Source organism: Oncorhynchus clarkii, chromosome 6, assembly GCF_045791955.1.
Source record: "Oncorhynchus clarkii lewisi isolate Uvic-CL-2024 chromosome 6, UVic_Ocla_1.0, whole genome shotgun sequence".
NCBI lineage: Eukaryota > Metazoa > Chordata > Actinopteri > Salmoniformes > Salmonidae > Oncorhynchus > Oncorhynchus clarkii.
In genome coordinates this window covers 37,597,105-37,620,222 of record NC_092152.1, presented here as the reverse complement: position 1 = coordinate 37,620,222, position 23,118 = coordinate 37,597,105, and the positions used below count along the sequence as shown (strand labels likewise).

The window sequence follows — 23,118 nt, the reverse complement described above, 5'->3', positions numbered from 1 at the left end:
GACCACTACCAGACAGTCCTAACAACATTTTTGCTTGAGAAATTGGTCTTCGCTAAGAAGCTATTTTTGTTTATTTTTTACCATTTCAATTGAAAACAAATCACAGTAAGGTACTTCATTGTTACCCAAAAATGATTTGATATTGAGATAAAAACAATTGCATTGGACCTTTAACCATTGCAAAATTTGATGTAGTCACATTTACTGTGGTTGTCTGAAGCGTGCTATTGAGTTCCCAGCTGGCGATGCCTCATCACAATTTGTTATTCCCCATAATTTGAAACAATGCCAATGAGCATCATCACAATCTTTCCTTTGCCTCAAACTACAGTGACTACCACCTGAGATACACTTTTATGAGTTGATTTTAGTCCTGGCTCAGAGTTTGTCTGGGCAGTGTCTTATTAACATCGTCCTAAAATCTACTCGGGAAATGATTTTTTTTGTCAAAACAGGTTAACAGGATTCAAAGGACCTTTTTTGCGCTGATTTGTGGCTACGGGCCCAGGTCTCCTCTGAAAAGCAACAACAGACTAGTCATTCTCTCCCCGTTTAGGGCTTTCAATGAGAGAGGATAAAAAAAACACCAGATTCAATCAAATTTAATTCATCCTCAGACACTCTTTGATGCAGTACCCAAATAGAGTTCGGGCCGCATTTAATGTGTGACGACAATATGAAAAGCGGGCTACATTTACAATCCAAATGAGATTGCTTCCCCTTCCACTTTCCAGCCTCAGACGACAGACAAACAAGGTAGCAGCACTCATTAGTCTCCACTTGGCTTGCCACTCTCAGTCTCCCTCTATCTCAGCCCCCTCACTCTTCATCCTCTACTTTAAAATACAGCCAGGCAGGAACACAACCAGAGCCCTGCATTAAGTCCCTAGAACAGGATGCCAAGGCAACCAAGGCCAGCAGGTGTCCATTCAAATAATACACAATAGAGAAGTGGGCATTGCGCTACCCATAATTCCGGAGTTTCTAGGAAGGATGGGGTGTTCCGAAGCGGAGAAGCGCAGGTAGGGACTTGGGATTGTTTGTGTCATCATCATGCCAACTCCTTGTCATTCTTTGGCATGTCAAACACCGGTTAACTATGACTAGGGGACTGGTTGACCATGGGGAGAGGTTCAAGCCAGGGAGGGAGCCAGGGTGAGGAGAGGGGTAGTTTAGAGTCAGTGAAAGGACCTCTAGTCTGAGTGAGGGGCTTTGAGTGGAGTGCCTCAGGCTGAAGGGCGATTTAATGAGTCTCTCCCCCCCTCTCTCTCCCTCCCTCCCTTCCTGCCTGCCTGCCTGCCTGCGTGCGTTGAGCGGGGGAGGCAGACAAAGGCAGCAGAACAGCACGTTGTGTGTCAGACACAAGTGGCTGCTACCTCCCTCACCTCGAAACACACACACTTCACTTCAGACAGCAGTGTGCTGCCTGGTGGTGGCTGGAGGCTGGGAGAGGTCTATAGGTTAGAGCACTTTCCTGCATCAAAGAGGGAGAAAGGAATGAGGAGGCGGTGATGCAAAGGAGGGCACACAGGAGAATCAAAATGGATGGCTCACACGTACTCAATTTAGACCGAGCAAATGTCTGGCCTGAAATGGTAAAGCTACCTACCTTCTACGAAAGGATAAGGTCAGTCTTTCCATTCTTGGCCTTCATATGGAACTAGAACACAGGTTTCTGAGCCCATTTCCACAAAATCAAAATCAATCTGGGTGTACATATACCAACAAGTGCCTTAACAGGGCGTCGGGGCACCACGAGCTAGAACAGCTTCAATGCACCTTGGCATAGATTCTACAAGTGTCTTGAACTCCGTGCGACACCATTCTTCCATGAGAAATCCCATCATTTGGTGTTTGGTTGATGGAAAATGATGTCTCAGGCTCCGCTCCAGAATCACCTGTGTGTTTAATTGGGTTGAGATCTGGTGACAGACGGCCATGGCATACGGTTTCCATCATTTTCACACTCATCAAACCATTCAGTGACCATTCATGCCCTGTGGATGGGGGCATTGTCATCCTATGGGGGCATAGCCTGGTAGCCAAAATAATGACTAAGCATGATGGGATGTTAACTGCTTAATTAACTCAGGAATCACACCTGTATGGAAGGACCTGCTTCCAATATACTTTGTATCCTTTATTTACTCAAGTATCCATTATTCTGGAAATTACATGTAGCGCTCACCATGTGTCTCCCTATTCCATATGTAGTGCACTACTTTTGACCAGAGCCCTATGAGCCCTGGTCAAAAGTAGTGCACTACATAGTGGAAAAGGGTGCCATTTGGGACGCATCCACCCATAAATCCAGTGAGTTATGCTGTGGTCCACCTCTGGCCCATGTCCAATGGTAGATCTCATTACTGGCGTAGTCAACACACTGGTTTAATTTACGCAGCACATCAAAGAGAGCTTCGCTTTGCCAGTCCTTCTAGGAGGGCAAGGCACTGGCAGTACCCTCCTCCTTACCCCTAGACTAAAGCACAGCCGGTAATCATATTAGCAGATATTTGATGTGTAACAGAAAGCACATGGAGTCATTTCATTCTTGTCATTTTAACCAGGATATTCAACTAAGTAACACTTGCCACTGTTAGGACCCTAGAAAATCTGTGTTGCAGAGAACGTGGACAGAATCAAGACATTAAAACTGAATTTTAATTAACACATTTTCCCCAAGTTTATCATAAGACATGAACAAAATACATCGTATTTTACTTCAACTTTGTGAAGAGGCAACAGCACAGGAATGCCCCAGTCTGTTTGTCTACTACTTTGTGTAGCCTATAGCGATGATGCTAATTTAATGACAATCGTCTTCTGGTAAAAGGTTCCCAAAAACATTCTCAATTAAATGATAACTACAAAGTAGCCTATGCCTACCTGGCAGAATGATATCATGATTATTTGCATCAATCCAGTGGCCATTTGTTTTCCAAACTCTGCAATCACAAGCGCTACAGAAACACTGCTAACCAAACAGTCTCTGGCTGGTGCTCAGTTGCATTAAAGGTTAACAACACCTAAAATAAAAAAAATGTCATATTTTTCACAGACCTCAAAAGTAGTCTCCTGATGTGGTTTAAGCATTGTTGTGGACTTGAACATCCACTTTTGTTGTTTTTCTATTAAAGTGTGATTTTGGGAAAAACAGAACGAAGTCGGCAAAATAAAATAGATTTTAATAGGGCCTCACACTGTTTTCCTGGGAGTAAAGTGAAAATCAAGTGAACGCCAAACAACGGAGGCTTGACTACACAATAAGCGTTTCAAAAACTTTTTGGTGAGTGAAATGAGCCTTCATTTTTACAGGCACATAACTCCATTGTGCTTCCAGAGGAGTCATTGATGGACATTAGCCTACCTATTTCCTGTGAGTCCTGCCTGGTTATGAGGGGAAGAGAACATTTAATCTAGAATAGCTGATCAATGGCCCAGGAGTCACCCGTCATTCCCTATGCTCTTTCACCGACACCTTTTCATCTGTGACATTTCACCTACCGCCTCCCATCAAAAGCCCCCCAGAACCACAGACAAAGCAGGTCGATGCTTAGCCCAGTTAGCCGTCCAGGCCCTATGGCCCTGTTGACTCCTCCATTCAACCCCCCTCAGCCCTATAGCCCCGTCGACTCTTCCATTCAACACCCACAGGTCATAACTCAGCCAGCCCAGTTCTGCACCCTGAGGACTAGTCAAACTCTGCAGAATGTTGTATTCGATACCAGGTTTAGTATCACGATACTCAATACCATTACAATACTCAAAACGAAAAAAAGGAGGCTTATTAGACAAAGTTACAGAATGGTGCTTGAGCCAGACAGATCTTTGAGTTGAATATCATTACATTTGAAATTTATAGTCAATATGACTGTTGTTTACCAATCTAACTACATAATGGTAATCACTTATTTGAATAGTACATCTCTAATGATAAACTCAGTAAATCAAGCTGTAGGCCAGCCTAGGCCTATTCACAAGTACATGTAGTGAGGTATTGAGCTCGTTTTGGCTGATTTCATGGGCTATAGATTAAACACAATCTGTTTCCTTTCCATTTGGGACTTATTTATTGTACTGATCAACAATATTTGCATAGAAGAAGCAATCTCTTATTTTATGAAAGTGTCTCATTCACACATGCAGTCAGTAGAGACGCGAGGCGGGGGAGACTAAGTGAATGAATAAAGTTTTTGGTGACAATCTTTAAAAATCGGCAATATTTTGCTGATACTAGGGTAGTGAATTGATGTTAGCTTCAGCTATATGCAAGCAAGGAAAGTTAGCCTACAAAGCTGGATGCCACCTGTATCTTCTTGCATTAAGTGTTCTAGCCTGTAATGGATATGCTTGTGTGAACAGTAATTCCGTAATTAAAAAGAAAATAACTAAAAAAAACACAGCGTTACATTATGCTGCAGTTAACACACTTGAATAAGTGTTGAATGTGAATCAGCCCAGACTCCCAGTGAGTGCAGTGGTTCATCAGGACAGGCTAGAGCTAGCAACGACTAAGAGGAGCAGGCACGGTGCACTCGCTAGGCTTGAATACTTTCCCGGTATTTTACAAATGTTCCACCCGACAATAAATCACTTTTCTCCCGGGTAACCCTCTATTCCTGCCAAAACCCGAAGTGTAATTCTAAAGCATATAAATAAGCCTGTCTGGATTTGATTAGAGCTTTGATAGAAAATGCATGCCTGATGCTAACTGAGCCTGATGAGCCATACAATAAATACAATAAATACATTTTATGAGCCCTATATTAAAATAAATTTACATTTAACATCTTTATTTTCCACTATTTTCTACATAGTAGAATAATAGTGAAGACATCAAAACCATGAAATAACATATGGAATTATGTAGTAACCAAAAAAGTGTTAAACAATTCAAAATATATATTATATTTGGGATTCTTCAAATAGCCACCCTTTGCCTTGATGACAGCTTGGCATTCTCTCAACCAGCTTAATGAGGTAGTAACCTGTAATGCATTTCAATTCGAAAGGTGTGCTTTCTTCAATTTGTATTTGTGTAATTTCTTTCCTTCTTAATGCATTTGAGCCAATCAGTTGTGTTGTGACAAGGTGGGGGGGTATATAGAAGATAGAACTATTTGGTAAAATACCAAGTCCATATTATGGCAAGAACAGCTCAAATAAGCAAAGAGAAACAACAGTCCATCATTACTTTAAGATACGAAGGTCAGTCAATATGTAACCCTTGAAGAACTTTGAACGTTTCTTCAAGTGCAGTCGCAATAACTATCAAGTGCTATGATGAAACTGGCTCTCATGAGGACCACCACAGCAATGGTCGACCCAGAGTTACCTCTGCTGCAGAGGATCAGTTCATTAGAGCTACCAGCCTGAGAAATTGCAGCCCAAATAAATGCTTCACTGAGTTCAAGTAACAGACATCTCAACATCAACTGTTCAGATGAGACAGTGTGAATCAGGCCTTCATGGTCGAATTGCTGCAAAGAAACCACTACTAAAAGGACACCAATAATAATAAGAGACTTTCTTGGGCCAAGAAACACAAGCAATGGATGTTAGACCGGTGTAAATCTGTCCTTTCCAAATTTGCGACTTTTGGTTTCAACCGCCGTTTGTCTATGTGAGACGCGGTGTGGGTGAATGGATGATCTCTGCATGTGTATTTCCCACTGTAAAGCATGGAGGTGGTGGTGTTATGGTGTGGGGGTGCTTTGCTGGTGAAACTGTCTGTGATTTATTTAGAATTCAAAGTGCACTTAAACAGCATGGCTACCACAGCATTCTGCAGGAATATCCCTGCAGAATCTGGTTTGGGCTTAGTGGGACTATCATTTGTTTTTCAACAGGACAATGAGCCAACACACCTCCAGGCTGTGTAAGGGTTATTTTACCAAGATGGAGAATGATGGAGTGCTGCATCAGATGACCTGGCCTCCACAATCCCCCAGCCTCAACCAAGTGGAGATGATTCGGGATGAGTCGGACCGCAAAGTGAAGGAAAAGCAGTGCTCCGCACTGGTGGGAACTCCTTCAAGACTGTTGGAAAATCATTCCAGATGAAGCTGGTTGAGAGAATGCAAAGCATGTGCAAAGCTGTCATCAAGGCAAAGGGTGGCTATTTGAAGAATCTCAAATATAAAATATATTTGTTTGTTTAACACTTTTTCAGTTACTACATGATTCCATGAGTGTTATTTCATAGTTCATGTCTTCACTATTATTCGACAATGTAGAAAATTGTAAAAAAATAAAGAAAAACCCTTGAATAAGTAGGTATTTAAAACTTTTGACCAGTAGTGTATGATATAGGCTATTTAACATTACACACAACAGAAAAACAGAAAAGTCCATAGATGTAGCTTGATATCGTGTCGTGGCCAAAAGTTGAGAATGACACAAATATTCATTTTCACAAAGTCTGCTGCCTCAGTTTGTATGATGGCAATTTGCAGATACTCCAGAATGTTATGAAAAGTGATCAGATGAATTGCAATTAATTGCAAAGTCCCTCTTTGCCATGCAAATGAACTGAATCCCCCAAAAACATTTCCACTGCATTTAAGCCCTGCCACAAAAGGACCAGCTGACATCATGTCAGTGATTCTCTCGTTAACACAGGTGTGAGTGTTGATGAGGACAAGGCTGGAGATCACTCCGTCATGCTGAATGAGTTCGAATAACAGACTGGAAGCTTCAAAAAGAGGGTGGTGCTTGGAATCATTGTTCTTCCTCTGTCAACCACGGTTACCTGCAAGGAAACATGTGCCGTCATCCTTGCTTTGCACAAAAAGGGTTTCACAGGCAAGGATATTGCTGCAAGTAAGATTGCACTGAAATCAACCATTTATCGGATCATCAAGAACTTCAAGGAGAGCGGTTCAATTGAAAGTCCAGCAAGCACCAGGACCGTCTGAAGTTGATTCAGCTGTGGGATTGGGGCACCACCAGTACAGAGCTTGCTCAGGAATGGCAGCAGGCAGGTGTGAGTGCATCTGCACGCAAAATGAGGTGAAGACTTTTGGATGGCCTGGTGTCAAAAAGGGGAGCAAAGAAGCCACTTCTCCCCAGGAAAAACATCAGGGACAGACTGATATTCTGCAAAAGGTACAGGGATTGGACTGCTGAGGACTGGGGTAAAGACATTTTCTCTGATGAATCCCCTTTCCGATTGTTTGGGGCATCCGGAAAAAAGCTTGTCCGGAGAAGACAAGGTGAGCACTAGCATCAGTCCTGTGTCATGCCAACAGTAAAGCACCCTGAGACCATTCATGTGTGGGGTTGCTTCTCAGCCAAGGGAGTGGGCTCACCCACAATATTGTCTAAGAAGACAGCCATGAATAAAGAATGGTACCAACACATCCTCCGAGAGCAACTTCTCCCAACCATCCAGGAACAGTTTGGTGATGAACAATGCCATCTCCAGCATTATGGAGCACCTTGCCATAATGCAAAAGTGATAACTAAGTGGCTCGTGGAACAAAACATTGATATTTTGGGTCCATGGCTAGGAAACTTCCCAGACCTTAATCCCATTGAGAACTTGTTGTCAATCCTTAAAGAGGTGGGTGGACAAACAAAACCCCACAAATTCTGACAAACTCCAAGCATGGATTATGCAATAATGGGCTGCCATCAGTCATGTGGCCCAGAAGTTAATTGACAGCATGCCAGGGCGGATTGCAGAGGTCTTGAAAAAGAAGGGTCAACACTGCAAATATTGACTCCTTGCATCAACTTCATGTAAATTGTCAATAAAAGCCTTTGACACTTATGAAATGCTTGTAATTATACTTCAGTATTCCATAGTAACATCTGACAAAAATATCTAGACACTGAAGCATCAAACTTTGTGGAAATGTATATTTGTGTCATTCTCAAAACTTTTGGCCACGACTGTATACTCTCTTGGGTAAATGGATTATATTAGCTGTAGTAGGCTAACATTTTGAGGGTGAACTGTATTATACTGCATTATATGGACTGGAATTATGCACATTGTTCAAACCATTCGAAAATTAGGAGAGAACATGGGATTCCGGTGCAGCACATGGCCTTCAAAGGTATAGGCCAACGAATTTGATTGAAAGGGCCTATTTGTCTAATTAGTAGGCTGAGTAACCGAGTGGCGCACCGGTCTAAGGCACTGCATCTCAGTGATAGAGGCAACACTACAACAGACCCTGGTTCAATTCCAGGCTGTATCACAACCGGCTGTGATTGGGAGTCCCATAGGGCGGTGCACAATTGGCCCACCGTTGTCTGGGTTTGGCCGTCATTGTAAATAAGAATTTGTTCTTAACCGACTTGCCTTGTTAAATAAAAAGGTTAAATCAAATAAAAAATGTTTTAATAATATTTCCCCTAATGTGCTTAGCCTAGTAGGCTCTTTTGCTCTCTATTGTTGCTTAATTCCTTCCTCAACAGTTAAATGAAATAAGTTTTGTTGTCCTGATCTTCATCATTCTAATGACATCCTTAATTATTATAGGACTAGAATCAGATGCATAAGTCTTTCCCTTCTCATGAAGATTGAATGGTTATGGGTCTGAAATTACAAACTGCAAACTGCTTTTGCCTTTCTCCATCACATGTTCACTCTTTCAAACTACCAGGGATTTCTAGTGGCTGCTGTATTTAACATTCAGCAAACGAGCTTGTGTACCTCTGAGTCTATTGGTATAAGAAATGCTAAAACATTATGTCCAACAAGGTCTAGTTTTTCCTGCATGGGACTTGATGTTAATGACAAGATGGCACCAATAGAGATGGCAGCTTCGCTTCTAGTCCTTAGGAAACTGTGCAGTATTTTTTTTTAAATGTATTATTCCTTACATTGTTAGCCCAGAAAACCTTAAGTGTTTTTACATACAGCCGGGAAGAACTATTGGATATCAGAGAGACGTCAACTTAACAGCACAACGATCAAGAACACGACTTTCCCAAAGCGGATCCTTTGTCTGCACCGCCCAGGGCATTTGAACTGATTCCAGAGGCCGACCCAAAACAACACCGCCGGAGGAGGGCGTGCCGGAGTGGTCTTCTAGTGAGGCTTCCAAGTATATTACTAATTGCTCATTTCCAGTCCCTAGTTAACAAAGTCGACGAAATCAAGGCAAGAGTTGCTTTCCAAAGAGATATCCGGGATTGTAACATACTCCGTTTCATGGAAACATGGCTAGCTGAGGACATGCTATCGGAGTCCATACAGCCAAAAGGATTTTCAGTGCATCGCACCGACAGGAATAAATATCTCTCCGGTAAGAAGGGCGGGATGTATGTTTCATGATTAACGAGTCATGGTGTAATTATAACAACATACAGGAACTCAAGTCCTTTTGTTCAATCATATGCCGACTTTATTATCTGCCAAGAGAACTCTCCTCGGTTATCACAGCCGCGTACATCCACCCACAAGCGGAAACCAATACGGCCATCAAGGAACTTCACTGGACTTTATGCAAACTGGAAACCATATATCCTGAGGCTGCATTTATTGTAGCTGGGGATTTTAACAAAGCTAATTTGATAACAAGGCTACCCAAATTCTATCAGCATATCGATTGCTCTCCACGAGCAAATAACATGCTCGACCATTGCTACTCTAACTTCTGTGATGCATACAATGTCCTCCCCTGCCCTCCTTTTGGCAAATCTGACCATGACTCCATTCTGTTGCTCCCCTCCTAAAGGCAGAAACTAAAACAGGAAGCATCCGTGCTTAAGTCTATATAACGCTGGTCTGACCAATCGGATTCCAAGCTTCAAGATTGCTTAGATCACGTGGACTGGGATATGTTCCGGGTAGCCTCAGATAATAACATTGACGTATACGCTGAAAATCGGTGAGCGAGTTTATAAGGTAGTGTATAGGAGATGCTGTACCCACTGACTATTAAAACCTTCCCTAACCAGAAACTGTGGATTGATGGCAGCATTCGCGCAAAACTGAAAGCACATACTACCGCATTTATTCATGGCAAGGCGACTGGAAATATGGCCGAATACAAACAGTGTAGTTATTCCCTCTGTAAGGCAATCAAACAAGCAAAGTGTCAGTATAAAGACAAAGTGCAGTCGCAATTCAACGGCTCAAACACGAGACGTATGTAGCAGGGTCTACAGACAATCAGATTACAAAAAGAAAACTAGCCCCGTTGCGCACATCATTGTCTTGCTTCTAGACAAATTAAACAACTTCTTTGCGAACTTTGAGGACAAATCAGTGCCATTGACACGGCCCGCTACCAAAGACTGTGGGCGCTCCTTCTCTGTGGCCAATGTGAGTAAAACATTTAAACGTGGCCTCCCGGGTGGCGCAGTGGTTAAGGGCGCTGTACTGCAGCGCCAGCTGTGCCATCAGAGTCCTGGGTTCGCGCCCAGGCTCTGTCGTAATTCGGCCGCGACCGGGAGGTCCGTGGGGCGACGCACAATTGGCCTAGCGTCGCCCGGGTTAGGGAGGGCTTGGTCGGTAGGTCTCATCGCGCACCAGCGACTCCTGTGGCGGGCTGGGCGCAGTGTACGCTAACCAAGGTGGCCAGGTGCACGGTGTTTCCTCCGGCGCATTGGTGCGGCTGGCTTCCGGGTTGGATGTGCGCTGTGTTAAAGAAGCAGCGGCTTGGTTGGTTGTGTATCGGAGGACGCATGACTTTCAACCTTCGTCTCTCCCGAGCCCGTACGGGAGTTGTAGCGATGAGACAAGATAGTAGCTACTACAACAATTGGATACTACGAAATTGGGGAGAAAAAGGGGTAAAATTTATTAAAAAAAATAATAATAAAAAAAAAAGATTTAAACGTCTTAACCCTTGCAAGTCTGCCAGGCCAGACGGCATCCCTAGCCGTGTCCTCAGAGAATTTGCAGACCAGCTGGCTAGTGTGTTCACGGACATATTCAATCAATCTCTATCCCAGTCTTCTCTCCCTACAAGCTTCAAGATGGGCACCATTGTTCCGGTTCCCAAAAAAGCTAAGGTAACTGAACTAAATGGCTATCGCCCCATAGCACCTCTGTCATCATGAAGTGCGTTGAGAGACTAGTCAAGGACCATATCACCTCCACCTTACCAGTCACCCTAGACCCAGTTTAATTTGCTTATTGCCCCAATAGGTCTACATACAATGCAATCGTCATCGCACTGCACAATCCCATCTGGAAAAGAGGAATACCTATGTAAAAATGCTGACAGCTCAGCATTCAACACCATAGCACCCTCCAAGCTCATCATTAAGCTTGAGACCCTGGGTCTCGACCCCACCCTTAGCAATTGGCTCCTGGACTTCCTGACAGGCCTCCCCAGGTGGTGAAGGTAGGAAACAACATCTCCACTCCGCTGATCCTCAACACTGGGGCCCCGCAAGTGTGTGTTCTCAGCCCCTTCCTGTACTCCTTGTTCACCCACGACTGAGTGGCCATGCACGTCTCCAACTCAATAATCAAGTTAGTAGATGACACACCTGTGGTAGGCTTGATTACCAACAATGACGAGACAGCCTACAGGGAGGAGGTGAGGTCCCTCGGAGTATGGTGTCAGGAAAATAACACCTCAATCAATGTCAGCAAAAGAAAAGAGATGATCGTGGACTTCAGGGTGCACACTCCCTATCCACATCGACCTGACAGCAGTGGAGAAAGTGGAACATTTGAAGTTACTCGGTGTACATATCACCGACAAACTGAAATGCTCCATTCACACAGACAGCGTGTGGTGAAGGCGGCGCAACAGCGCCTCTTCAATATTTTGGGTCGTCACCAAAATCACTGACAAACTTTTACAGATGCACAATTGACAGCATCCTGTCGGGCTGCATCACAACCTGGTACGGCAACTGCACCGCCCTCAACCGCAAGGCTCTCCAGAGGGTAGTGAGGTCTGCACATTGCATCACCGGGGGCAAACTACCTGCCCTCCATGACACCTACAGCACCCGATGTCACAGGAAAGCAAAAGAGATTGTCAAGGACAATAACCACCCGAGCCACTGCCTGTTCACCCCGCTTCCATCCAGAAGGCGAGGTCAGTACAGGTGCAGCAAAGCTGAGAGAGAGAGATTGAAAAACAGCTTTTCTCCCAAGGCCATCAGATAGCACAGAGGTGGCTGCTTACCTACAGACTTGATATCATTGGGCACTTTAATGAATGGAACACTAGTCACTTTAAGAATGTTTACATATCTCGCATTACTCATCTCATATGTATATAATGTATACTGTATCCTTCACCATCTATTCTTTATAGTCAATTGCATCTTAGCCACTGTCACTGCTCATCCATATATTTTATACTTATATATTCTCATCCCATTCCTTTACTAGATTGTGTGTATTAGTTTTGTTGTGTTATTTGTTAGATAGTGCTGCACTGTCGGATCTAGAAGCATAAGCATTTAGCTACACTCGTAATAACATCTGCTAACTATGTGTATGTGACCAATAAAATTTGATTGGACTTCAAGAGCTAAGGAGAGTGTAAGGAGAGAGGCCAGTGGAGCACATGTGCATGCATATTGTGCAAGAGACAGAGGCTATAAGTTAGAAGCTTATTATGCATAACCCATCATTAATTAGCTAACAATAAGGCTAATACTGCATTGAATGGATTACCTGGAAGAGGTAGGCTGGGACATCTGTATATAGGGTTATACAGTATATCAATTAGAACAGAATGATCTATTTCTGATGCAATTTTAATGGAATTGATGAGAGCACAAGAGTGTGAAAGAGTGATTGCGTGTGCACTGATTTAAAGCAACGATATTCGAGTGATAAGCTGTTTTAAAGTAATGCTTAAAAAAAAAATCTTTACAATAAACAAATTAGGTGACCCCCAAAAGCCAGATGGTGATGGGTAAATTAGACACACATTCAATCTTTATTTTAAAGACTATGCTGCAACAAATGTAGGACTACCTGCCACAAGAAAAAAAGTTACCATGATGAGATGATCTATCTACACATTATGAACTGCGCTCCAATCTGAGATGGGCTGTCTGTCCCCACCCTGAGCATTGAGGATTCATCATGCTGAGGCCGTAGAGAAACCAGATTTAGACAACCCATATCATTTAACGTCATGCTGTTCATATTAATAATACATTATAATTTATTGGTTTCTTGCAGTTATTTATCCTGGGAAAAGGGAGTGGTTTTGGGCAGTAAATCTCAGTTACCGCGTCCCTGCCATTCAACCCTAGTGCTTGCGTTGTAAAAAGGGAAGATAGGATCAAGTCTGTCTACCATCACAGCCTCTCTCAATCAGTAGACGACGGGAAACATTTGACATAAGTATCAAAGTAACAAAACGTCTAGCACCAAACTGTTTTTCATGTTCTAGTATCGAAACAGTTAAGACGTTTCGGCATACAGTGCAACACTACTCTGCTGTGAGGATCCAGGTTTCCACTCTAGGGGTCAAGTCTACCCGTTTTTGCTCTTCTTATTTAGTGGCTGCAAAATCCATTATTTAAATCCTCTATCAACGTAATAATGGAAATGCTTTAATCCACTTTACATGACAACGGCTCCTGGACAGAAATGTTCGTTTAACACTAATTTCAAACTAACTGAAATGCTAAATCATGCAGTTACCACGATGACCATTCAGAGAGCACAGGAAATCAGCAGAAAGAAAACTCATTAAAAAAAAAAATCCAACAGCAATCTCATTTTCGTTTTTTTCTAGTTTCAGCAGACCCAATTTCAGGAGGCCACAAAAGCTATATGGGGATACAAAAATGGGTCTGATCTACATTAACCAAATCTGTCACGGCAAAACATGTCAAATCAGCACTCAATAGTAAGCTTGGGCTGTAAGAGTATGCATCCCAAATGGCACCCTATGCCCTATAGTGCTGGAATTCGTTTCCTAAAGCTTCATATTACCCATTACTTCAAAGTAAAGTGTTACGTTACAAAATTACTTTCTGTGCAGATTAATGAGTTCTATTAATTGTCATATTACTTATAGTAAAATATAACTGAATGAAATTGAAATAATATATTTTTCAACTTGAGGAAAGCATGGAATCACAGTTATTCTACAGTGATATTTTTAACGAAATTTCATCTGCTGGTGATTGTCAAGCAAATAACGGTCAGTCTCACGGTAATTCACCGTTAATTAACAAACACATTTAGCATCTCCTGGCTACCACAAATAGCCTACAAGCCATTTTAAAAAGTCGAATAAATCCATGTAATATAGCCTACACCTTCACAATAAATCCATTATTTATTTTAGACAAGTCTAAAGAAACATGATATGAAAAAAAATGTCCTTATGTTAGGTCCTGATGTGGCTATGCCAAATGACTGTGTGCTACACCAGTTGCTTTAGCATACAATCTGTGGCATTATAGTATGAATACAATTAAACAAAACTTTAAATATATATTTTTCTCCAAACGATGAGCGAGTACGCACATGCGTCTATTCTGTGTTGAGCGGCTAACAAAGAAATATGTACTCCTATGCTTAATTTAGAGTTATTAATGTAATTTTAGTTGTTCTACAAAAAAACAAAACAAAAATCGGGCTATATGTTTTGATTTTTAATACATTGTAAGGCTGCATGATGAGACTAAAGATTATTTGAAAAAAGTTGCTTGAAAGGCATGAGCTTTGTATATACAGTGCCTTCGGAAAGTATTCAGACCCTTTGCCTTTTTCCACATTCGGTTATTTACAGCCTTATTCTAAAATTGATTAAATTGTTTTCCCCCCTCATTAATCTACACACAACACCACATAATAACATAGCAAAAACAAGCTTATAGAAATGTTTGCTAATTAATTAAAAATAAGACAAATATGGCATTTACTTAAGCATTCAGACCCTTTACTCAGTACTTTGTTGAAGCACCGTTGGCAGCGATTATAGCCTTGAGACGTTTGGGGTATGACGCTACAAGCTTGGCACACCTGTATTTGGGGAGGTTATTCCATTCTTCTCTGCAGATCCTCTCAAGCTCTGTCAGGTTGGATGGGGAGCATCGCTGCTACTTTCAGGTCTCTCCAGGGATGCTTGATTGGCCCAGCCAGAGCCCACTCAAGAACATTCAGAGACTTCACCCCAGTCTGACGTCCTGAGCGTTCTGGAGCAGGTTTTCATCAAGGATCTCTGTACTTTGCTCCGTTCATCTTTGCTTCGATCCTGACTAACACCCAGTCCCTGCCGCTGAAAAACATCCTCACGGTATGATGCCGTCACCACCGCGCTTCTACGTAGGGATGGTGCCAGGTTTCTTCCAGACATGACGCTTGACATTCAAGCCAAAGAGTTCAATCTTGGTTTCATCAGACCAGATAATCTTGTTTCTCATGGTCAGAGTCTTGAGGTGCCTTTTGGCGAACTCCAAGCGGGCTTTCATATGCCTTTTACTGAGGATTGGCTTCAGTCAGCCACTCTACCATAAAGACCTGATTGGTGGATGGCTGCAGAGATGGTTGTCCTTCTGCAAGGTTCTCCCATCTCCATAGAGGAACTCTGGAGCTCTGTCAGTGATCATATGGTTCTTGGTCACCTCCTTGAATTTAGGCCCTTCTCCCCTGATTCCTCAGTTTGGCCGGGTGGCCAGCTCTAGGAAGAGTCTTGGTGGTTCCAAACTTCTTCCATTTAAGAAGGATGGAGGCCACTGTGTTCTTGGGGACCTTCAATGCTGCATACATTTTTTGGTACTCTTCCCCAGATCTGTGCCTCGACACAATCCTGTCTCGGAGCTCTAGAGACAATTCCTTCAACCTCATGGCTTGGTTTTTGCTCTGTCAACTGTGGGACCTTATATAGACAGTTGTGTCTTTCCAAATCCTGTCCAATCAATTTAATTTACCACAGGTGGACTCCAATCACGTTGTAGAAACATCAAGGATGGTCAATGGAAACAGGATGCACCTAGGCTCAATTTCAAGTCTCAAAGCAAAAGGGTCTGAATACTTATGTAAATTTGCAAAAATGTCTATAAACCTGTTTTCGCTTTGTCATTATGGGGTATTATGCGACAAAAAAAAAAAAAAAAGTCAGCGGCAGTCCTGTGGCTGAAAACAGCTCGATGATGAGAGGATGAAGGAGAAGCTAACAGGCGGGCCCAGGGGCAGCGTTGGACTAGTAACCGGAAGGTTGCAAGTTCAAATCCCCGAGCTGACAAGGTACAAATTGACAAATATGTCGTTCTGCCCCCGAACAGGCAGTTAACCCACTGTTCCTAGGCTGTCACTGAAAATAAGAATTTGTTCTTAACTGACTTGCCTAGTTAAATAAAAGGTTAAAAAAAAGTACAACAGTGGTGTGCAGAACGGCATCTCGGAACGAACAACTCGTCGGCCATTGCAACAGATTGGACCACACAGCGTCCCATTTCTATAAGCTAAAAACAAAAAGCGGGCTCGCGATCACCAACGCTGGACAATTGAGGAGTGGAAAAATATTGCCTGGTCCGACGAGTCCCGGCTTCGGTTGTGTCATGCTGATGGCAGAGTCAGGATTTGGTGTACGCAGCATGATTGGAACAGGTGGTGGTGGCGGTGGTGTAATGTTTTCCTGGCACACGTTAGGTCCCTTGATACCAACTGAGCAACGTTTAAATCCACAGAATAATTCAGGTTGTTCCAGAGGCAAAGGGGGGGTTCAACCCAGTACTAGATGAGTGTACCTAAAACTGGCCACTGAGGATATATAACGCACTGGCAGAGATATGATTCTGAAAGTATAATTGAAAAAGTAACTAATTATATTATCCAATTTTAAAGTGACGTTATATTACTGTTTTAAAGTAATCTGATTACTGTAATGCATTACACTCAACATGGATGCCATATATAGTGCACTACTTTTGACCAGAGCCTAAATGGGCATGTAGTGCCATTTGGACCTATCAGCAGCAGGGCTGTCTAAGAAGTGCTACAGCTCATTAGGGTCAAAACCCACCACCATTTTGCTCTCTCACCACTGATATACTAGATTCCAGACACACAGGCAGTCTTGAGGGTGGATAGTCTGTGGGTTTGTCACAGAGGTGGAGGCCTGATTATACAAAAACAGCTGGTTCAGTGAGGGGGCCTCAGCCAAGGGCCTCAGTCGTAGCTACGTGAGACTCTCTTTTAATGCACGCACAGCCAGTCTCCTCGCACACAGACAGACACACAACCATTGAACCCTACATAGAAGCAAACACAAAAAAACTAGTCTACACCAGTGGCAAACCTGCCAACCCGTCCAACTTTTTGGAGTACCAGACACGGGCGGGGAAATAGGAGATGTAACACTCGCTGAATTGGGGTACTTTAACCCCGCAGATCACAAACTGGCAACACAAAGCTTAAGTAGGCTACCGCAAAGGGAATCTGAACACTGTTCGCTAGAACAGTCTGGTGTTCAGCCTATGTAAAGGTGCCTATTGTATTTCTTTGCAGCGCATACATTTCAGATTGTCGAAATTGATAACATCTCAAAAATAAGTACAAAGGCATTTTAGAAGCATTGCCTTTATAGCTAATACCGGACACTCATTCATTCACTCCCCCCCCCCCCCCCCCCCCCCCCCACACACACACACACACACAATGTCAAAGTGGAATTATATTTTTACAAATGGCATTTTTTTAAGGATGGAATGTCTTGAGTCAACCCCTTTGTTATGGCAAGACTAAATAAGTTCAGGAGTAAACATTTGCATAACAAGACACATAAAGTTACACGATCTATAAATTACATAATAAGATAGTGTTTAAAATGATTTAACGTTAAAACATCTCTGTACCCCACACATACAATGCATTCAGAAAGTATTCAGACCCCTTGACTTTTTTCACATTTTTGTTACATTATAGCCTTATTCTAAAATGTATTAAAATACAAATTCCTCAAATCTACACAGAATACTCCATTATAACAAAGCAAAAACAGGTTTAGACATTTTTGCAAATGTATTACAAATAAAAAAAAGACCCTTTGCTATGAGACTCAAAAATGTATCTCAGATGCACCCGGTTTCCATTGATCATCCTTGAGATGCTTCTACAACTTGGAGTCCACCTGTGGTATATTCAATTGATTGGACAAGATTTGGAAACGCACACACCTGTCTATATAAGGTCCCACAGTTGACAGTGCATATCAGCACAGAAACGAAGCCATGAGGCCGAAGGAATTGCCCGTAGAGCTCAGAGAGAGGATTGTGTCAAGGCACAGATCTGGGGAATTGTACCAAAACATTTCTGCAGCATTGAAGGTCCCCAAGAACAGTGGCATCAACCATTCTTAAATGGAAGAAGTTTGGAACCAAGACTCTTCCTAGAGCTAGCCGCCTGGCCAAACTGAGCAATCGGGGGGAGAAGGACCTTGGTCAGGGAGGTGACCAAGAACCCGATGGTCACTGTCAGGGCTCCAGAGATCATCTGTGGAGATGGAAGAACTTCCCAGACGTACAACAATCTCTGCAGACCTCCACCAATCAAGGTAAGGTATGATAAAGGTATACCTTACAATCAAGGTAAGGTATGATACAAAAACTGTGGGAGCTTTTTTATTAGACTTCAGTGCATTTTTTACATCATTGATCACAATTTGCTGCTGGAAAAACTTATTGGCTTTACACCCCCAGCTATATTGTGGATTGCGAGTTACCCGTCTGAACAAAACACACAAGGTGTTCTTTAATGGAAGCCTCTCCAACACAATCCAGGCAGAGTCAGGTATTCCCCAGGGCAGCTATCTAGGCCCATTAATATTTTCCATCTTTACTAATGACCTGGCTCAGATTAAAGCATGTGTGTCCATGTATGCTGATGACTCGACACATCAGCTGCCACAGCACGTGAAATCATTGCTGCAGTTCGTTTCAGAATGAGTGACAAGAAATACGTTTATCCTAAACATTTCATAAATGAAAAGCATTCTACTTGGGACAAATCATTCACTAAACCCTAAACCTCATCTAAATCTTTTAATGAATAACGTGGAAATTTAGCAAGTTGAGGATACTAAACTGCTTGGAGTAACCCTGGATTTTAAACTGTCATGGACAAAACATATTGATGCAACATTAGCGAAGATGGGGAGAGGTCAGTCCATAATAAAACGCTGCTCAACACTAACAACAAGACAGGTCCTACAGGCTGTTGTTTTGTCGCATTTGGACTACTGTCCAGTCGTGTGGTCAGATGCCACAAAGAGGGACTTAGGAAAATTACAATTGCCCCAGACAGGGCATCATGGCTGGCCTTCAAAATGTACACAGAGAGCTAACATTGATATTATTAATGTCAATATCTCCTGGCTCAAAGTAGAGGAGAGACTGACTTCATCACTACTATTTATGAGAGGTATTGCCATGTTGAATGCACCGAGCTGTCTGTTTAAACTACTAGCACACAGCTCAGACACCCATGCATACCTCACAAGACATGCCACCAGAGGTCTCCTCACATTTCCGAAGACCAGAACAGACAATGAGAGGTGCACAGTACTACATAGAACCACGACTACATGGAACTCTATTCCACATCAAGAAACTCATGGAAGCAGTAAACACACCAAGAACAAAAAAAAAAATATATATATATAAATAAAACACACCTTATCGAACAGTAGGGCTCCCGAGTGGTGCAGCATTCTAAGGCACTGCATCTCAGTGCTAGAGGCCTCGCCACAGACCCTGGTTTTTAACTTGCCTAGTTAAATAAAATAAAAATGTAAAAATGAAATAGCGACTGTGTAGAGAGACACACGATAGCATAGATTTTGTGTTGTAGATATGTGGTAGAAGGGTAGTGGCCTGAGGGCACACACTTAATCTATTGTGAAATGTAATGTAATGTTTTTTTAATTGTATATAACTGCCTTAATTATGCTGGACCCCAGGAAAAGTATGGGGATCCATAATAAATAAATACAAAATGGCTGTCTAGCAATGATCAACAACCAACTTGAAGAATAGCTTGAAGAATATATTTTTTTTTAAAGTGCAAATATTGTACAATCCAGGTATGCAAAGCTCTTAGAGACTTACCCAGAAAGACTCACAGCTGTAAATCACTGCCAAAGGTGATTCTAAGATATACTGATTGACTCAGGGGTTTAAATACTGATTGACTCAGGGGGTTGAATACTTGTCAAATCAAGATATATTACATGCTGACCACACCGCTCGCATAGCAAAATAAATGTTACTCAATCATTGCACCAACACTGCTCGCACACGTGAAGAAGTGTCTGCGTAGCCAGGCACTAAAATAGAACCTGGTTATATTTGTGACGCAAGAACTGCTGCTATTATTAAGGTTTTGACTATGTGATGTAACAAAGGAGTTAGCAAACTTGACCCTGAGCAACGTTCAGACATAATAATTCCACGTGAGAGCACAGCAGAGTGGATGCCCCTCAATGGGCTTGAGAGGTAACTACAGAGAGCGAGAGATGTCTAAATTAAACATGGCACACTAGTCCAACAGGGCTAGACACACATCACCATGTTATACAGTTGAAGTCGGAAGTTTACATACACTTAGGTTGGAGACATTAAAACTTGTTTTTCAACCACTCCACAAATTTCTTGTTAACAAACTATAGTTTTGGCAAATCGGTTAGGACATCCACTTTGTGCATGACAAGTCATATTTCCAAAAATTGCTTACAGACAGATTATTTCACTTATAATTCCCTGTATCACAATTCCAGTGGGTCAGAAGTTTACATACACTAAGTTGTGACTGTGCCTTTAAACAGCTTGGAAAAATCAAAAAAATGATGTCATGGAACTAGAAGCTTCTGATAGGCTAATTGACATAATTTGAGTCAATTGGAGGTGTACCTGTGGATGTATTTCAAGGCCTACCTTCCAACTCAGTGCCTCTTTGCTTGACATTGTGGGGAAATCTAAAGAAATCAGCCAATACCTCAGAAGAAAAAAAATTGTAGACCTCCACAAGTCTGGTTCATCCTTGGGAGCAATTTCCAAATGCCTGAAGGTACCACGTTCATCTGTACAAACAATATTACGCAAGTATAAAACACCATGGGACCACGCAGCTGTCATACCGCTCAGGAAGGAGACGCGTTCTGTCTCCTGTTCTGTGAAGGGAGTAGTACACAGCATTGTACCAGATCTTCAGTTTCTTGGCAATTTCTCGCATGGAGTAGCCATCATTTCTCAGAACAAGAATTGCCTGACAAGTTTCAGAAGAAAGTGCTTTGTTTCTGGCCATTTTGAGCCTGTAATCGAACCCACAAATGCTGATGCTCCAGATACTCAACTAGGCGGCCAGGCGGCCAGTTTTAATGCTTCTTTAATCACAACCACAGTTTTCAGCTGTGCTAACATAATTGCAAAAGGGTTTTCTAATGATCAATTTGGCTTTTAAAATGATAAACTTGGATTAGCTAACACAACGTGCCATTGGAACACAGGAGTGATGGTTGCTGATAATGGGCCTCTGTACGCCTACGTAGATATTCCATTAAAAGCCGTTTCCAGCCACAATAGTCATTTACAACATCAAAAATATCGACTGTATTTCTGATCAATTTGATGTTATTTTAAATGGACCAAAAACAAGGAATTTTCTAAGTGACCCCAAACTTTTGAACGGTAGTGTACCGCTTTGCTCGCCTTCAAACACAACACAGGGAATTTCCTCCTGCAGCAGGATCTAAATAAGGCCAATCGTATTTATCCTCTCCTTTTGAGTGCTCTGGAACAGACTCACCAAGCAGTCGCCAAACCTGATCCCCAACTTTTTATTCACTCCTCCGCTTCACCCCAATTCCGATTATCCTTTTTCATTGGCAGACTCAAGGAGAGGGGGAAATTGGGTCAGTAGGGTAGAATCACCTCAATACTGAAGTAGCCTCGGTCTACGTAGTCTCCAAGGAAAAGATAACGTGTGTTGCTGGGCGAGCCTCCCACTTCAAACAGCTTCATTAGGTCAAAGAACTGGCCGTGGACATCTCCACACACTAAGGACAAACAAACAAACAAACAACACTGTTAGGGAAGGAAAAAATAGGTCATTATCCTCTAGTACAGGAGAGACATGGTCTGATATGACAATACTTTGATATGCACAAGAGTGAGAGTAATTTCAGAGTTACCCAATTCTGTCTATGACAAAGTAATCTATTTATATACAGCGAAGACATGTAGGCCTATTTGCATGTGATTGAGGCTGTGTGAGCACTAGCATGGTGCAGAACAGATATGCTAAGCTGGACCAGGACAGTAAGGACAGCTGTGTGAAACTGGGAGTTCAGTTCAAAGGCATATGATGACACCCATAACTCAGGCCAGCAAAATGGGTCCACTCCAATACACCTTCTGTCAACAGATACAGTTAACAGTTGTGTGGTACCATGGCATAGTGCCCAGGCATGTGCTGTGTTTACTCTGGGCCCGGTTGGGCACTATTCCATGGCACTGTGTGAATGTCTGTCTGCTGGGTGCCAGAGAAAGAGTTGTGCATGTACTATCCTCACTCACTCAGCATGTGTGTCGGCCAGAGGGAGCAGGCTAGCCAGCAGCATACCACCCTGCATCCCAATGCTGGCTTGCTTCTGAAGCTAAGCAGTGTTTGTCCTGGATGGGAGACCAGATGCTGCTAGAAGTGGTGTTGGAGGGCCAGTAGGAGACACCCTTTCCACTGGTAAATGTTTCGTTATCCCAATGCCCCCGAGCAGTGATTGGGGACAATGCCCTGTGTAGGGTGGCGTCTTTCGGATGGGACGTTAAACGGGTGTCCTGACTCTCTGTGGTCACTAAATGTCCCATGGCACTTATCGTAAGAGTAGGGGTGTTTACCCCGGTGTCCTGGCTAAATTCCCAATCTGGCCCTCATACCATCCCGGTCACCTAATCATCCCCCCGGTAACTATTCCCTAGGTCATTGCTGTAGATGAGCATGTGTTCCCAGTCAACTCACCTGGTAAAATAAAAAAAATAAAAAACCCTGATGGAACCAGTCTAATCCCTGCGTTATCACCATTCTATTTCACTTGTGCAGTAAAACAATGGAGAGATCAGGCTGGTTTCACCAGCCGAGGAGAGTTTCAAGTTTTATGAGTCGTATGTACGGTATACACATGGTATACACTGTCCAATGAAATGCTTACTTGCGGGGTTCCTTCTCAA

At 42.7% G+C, this 23,118-nt stretch overlaps 1 protein-coding gene across 5 annotated transcripts in view; it reads right to left on the bottom strand.

Moving 5' to 3' along the window:
• The window catches only part of LOC139411100 (protein phosphatase 3, catalytic subunit, gamma isozyme, a), a 72,200-nt gene that overhangs the window by 29,158 nt on the left and 19,924 nt on the right, over window positions 1-23,118 (bottom strand). For all 5 annotated transcript variants that reach the window (XM_071156952.1, XM_071156954.1, XM_071156955.1 and 2 more), the window contains exon 3: window positions 21,826-21,950. In XM_071156952.1, the coding sequence (XP_071013053.1) occupies window positions 21,826-21,950 (125 nt within the window). The remainder of the gene's footprint in view (window positions 1-21,825; window positions 21,951-23,118) is intronic.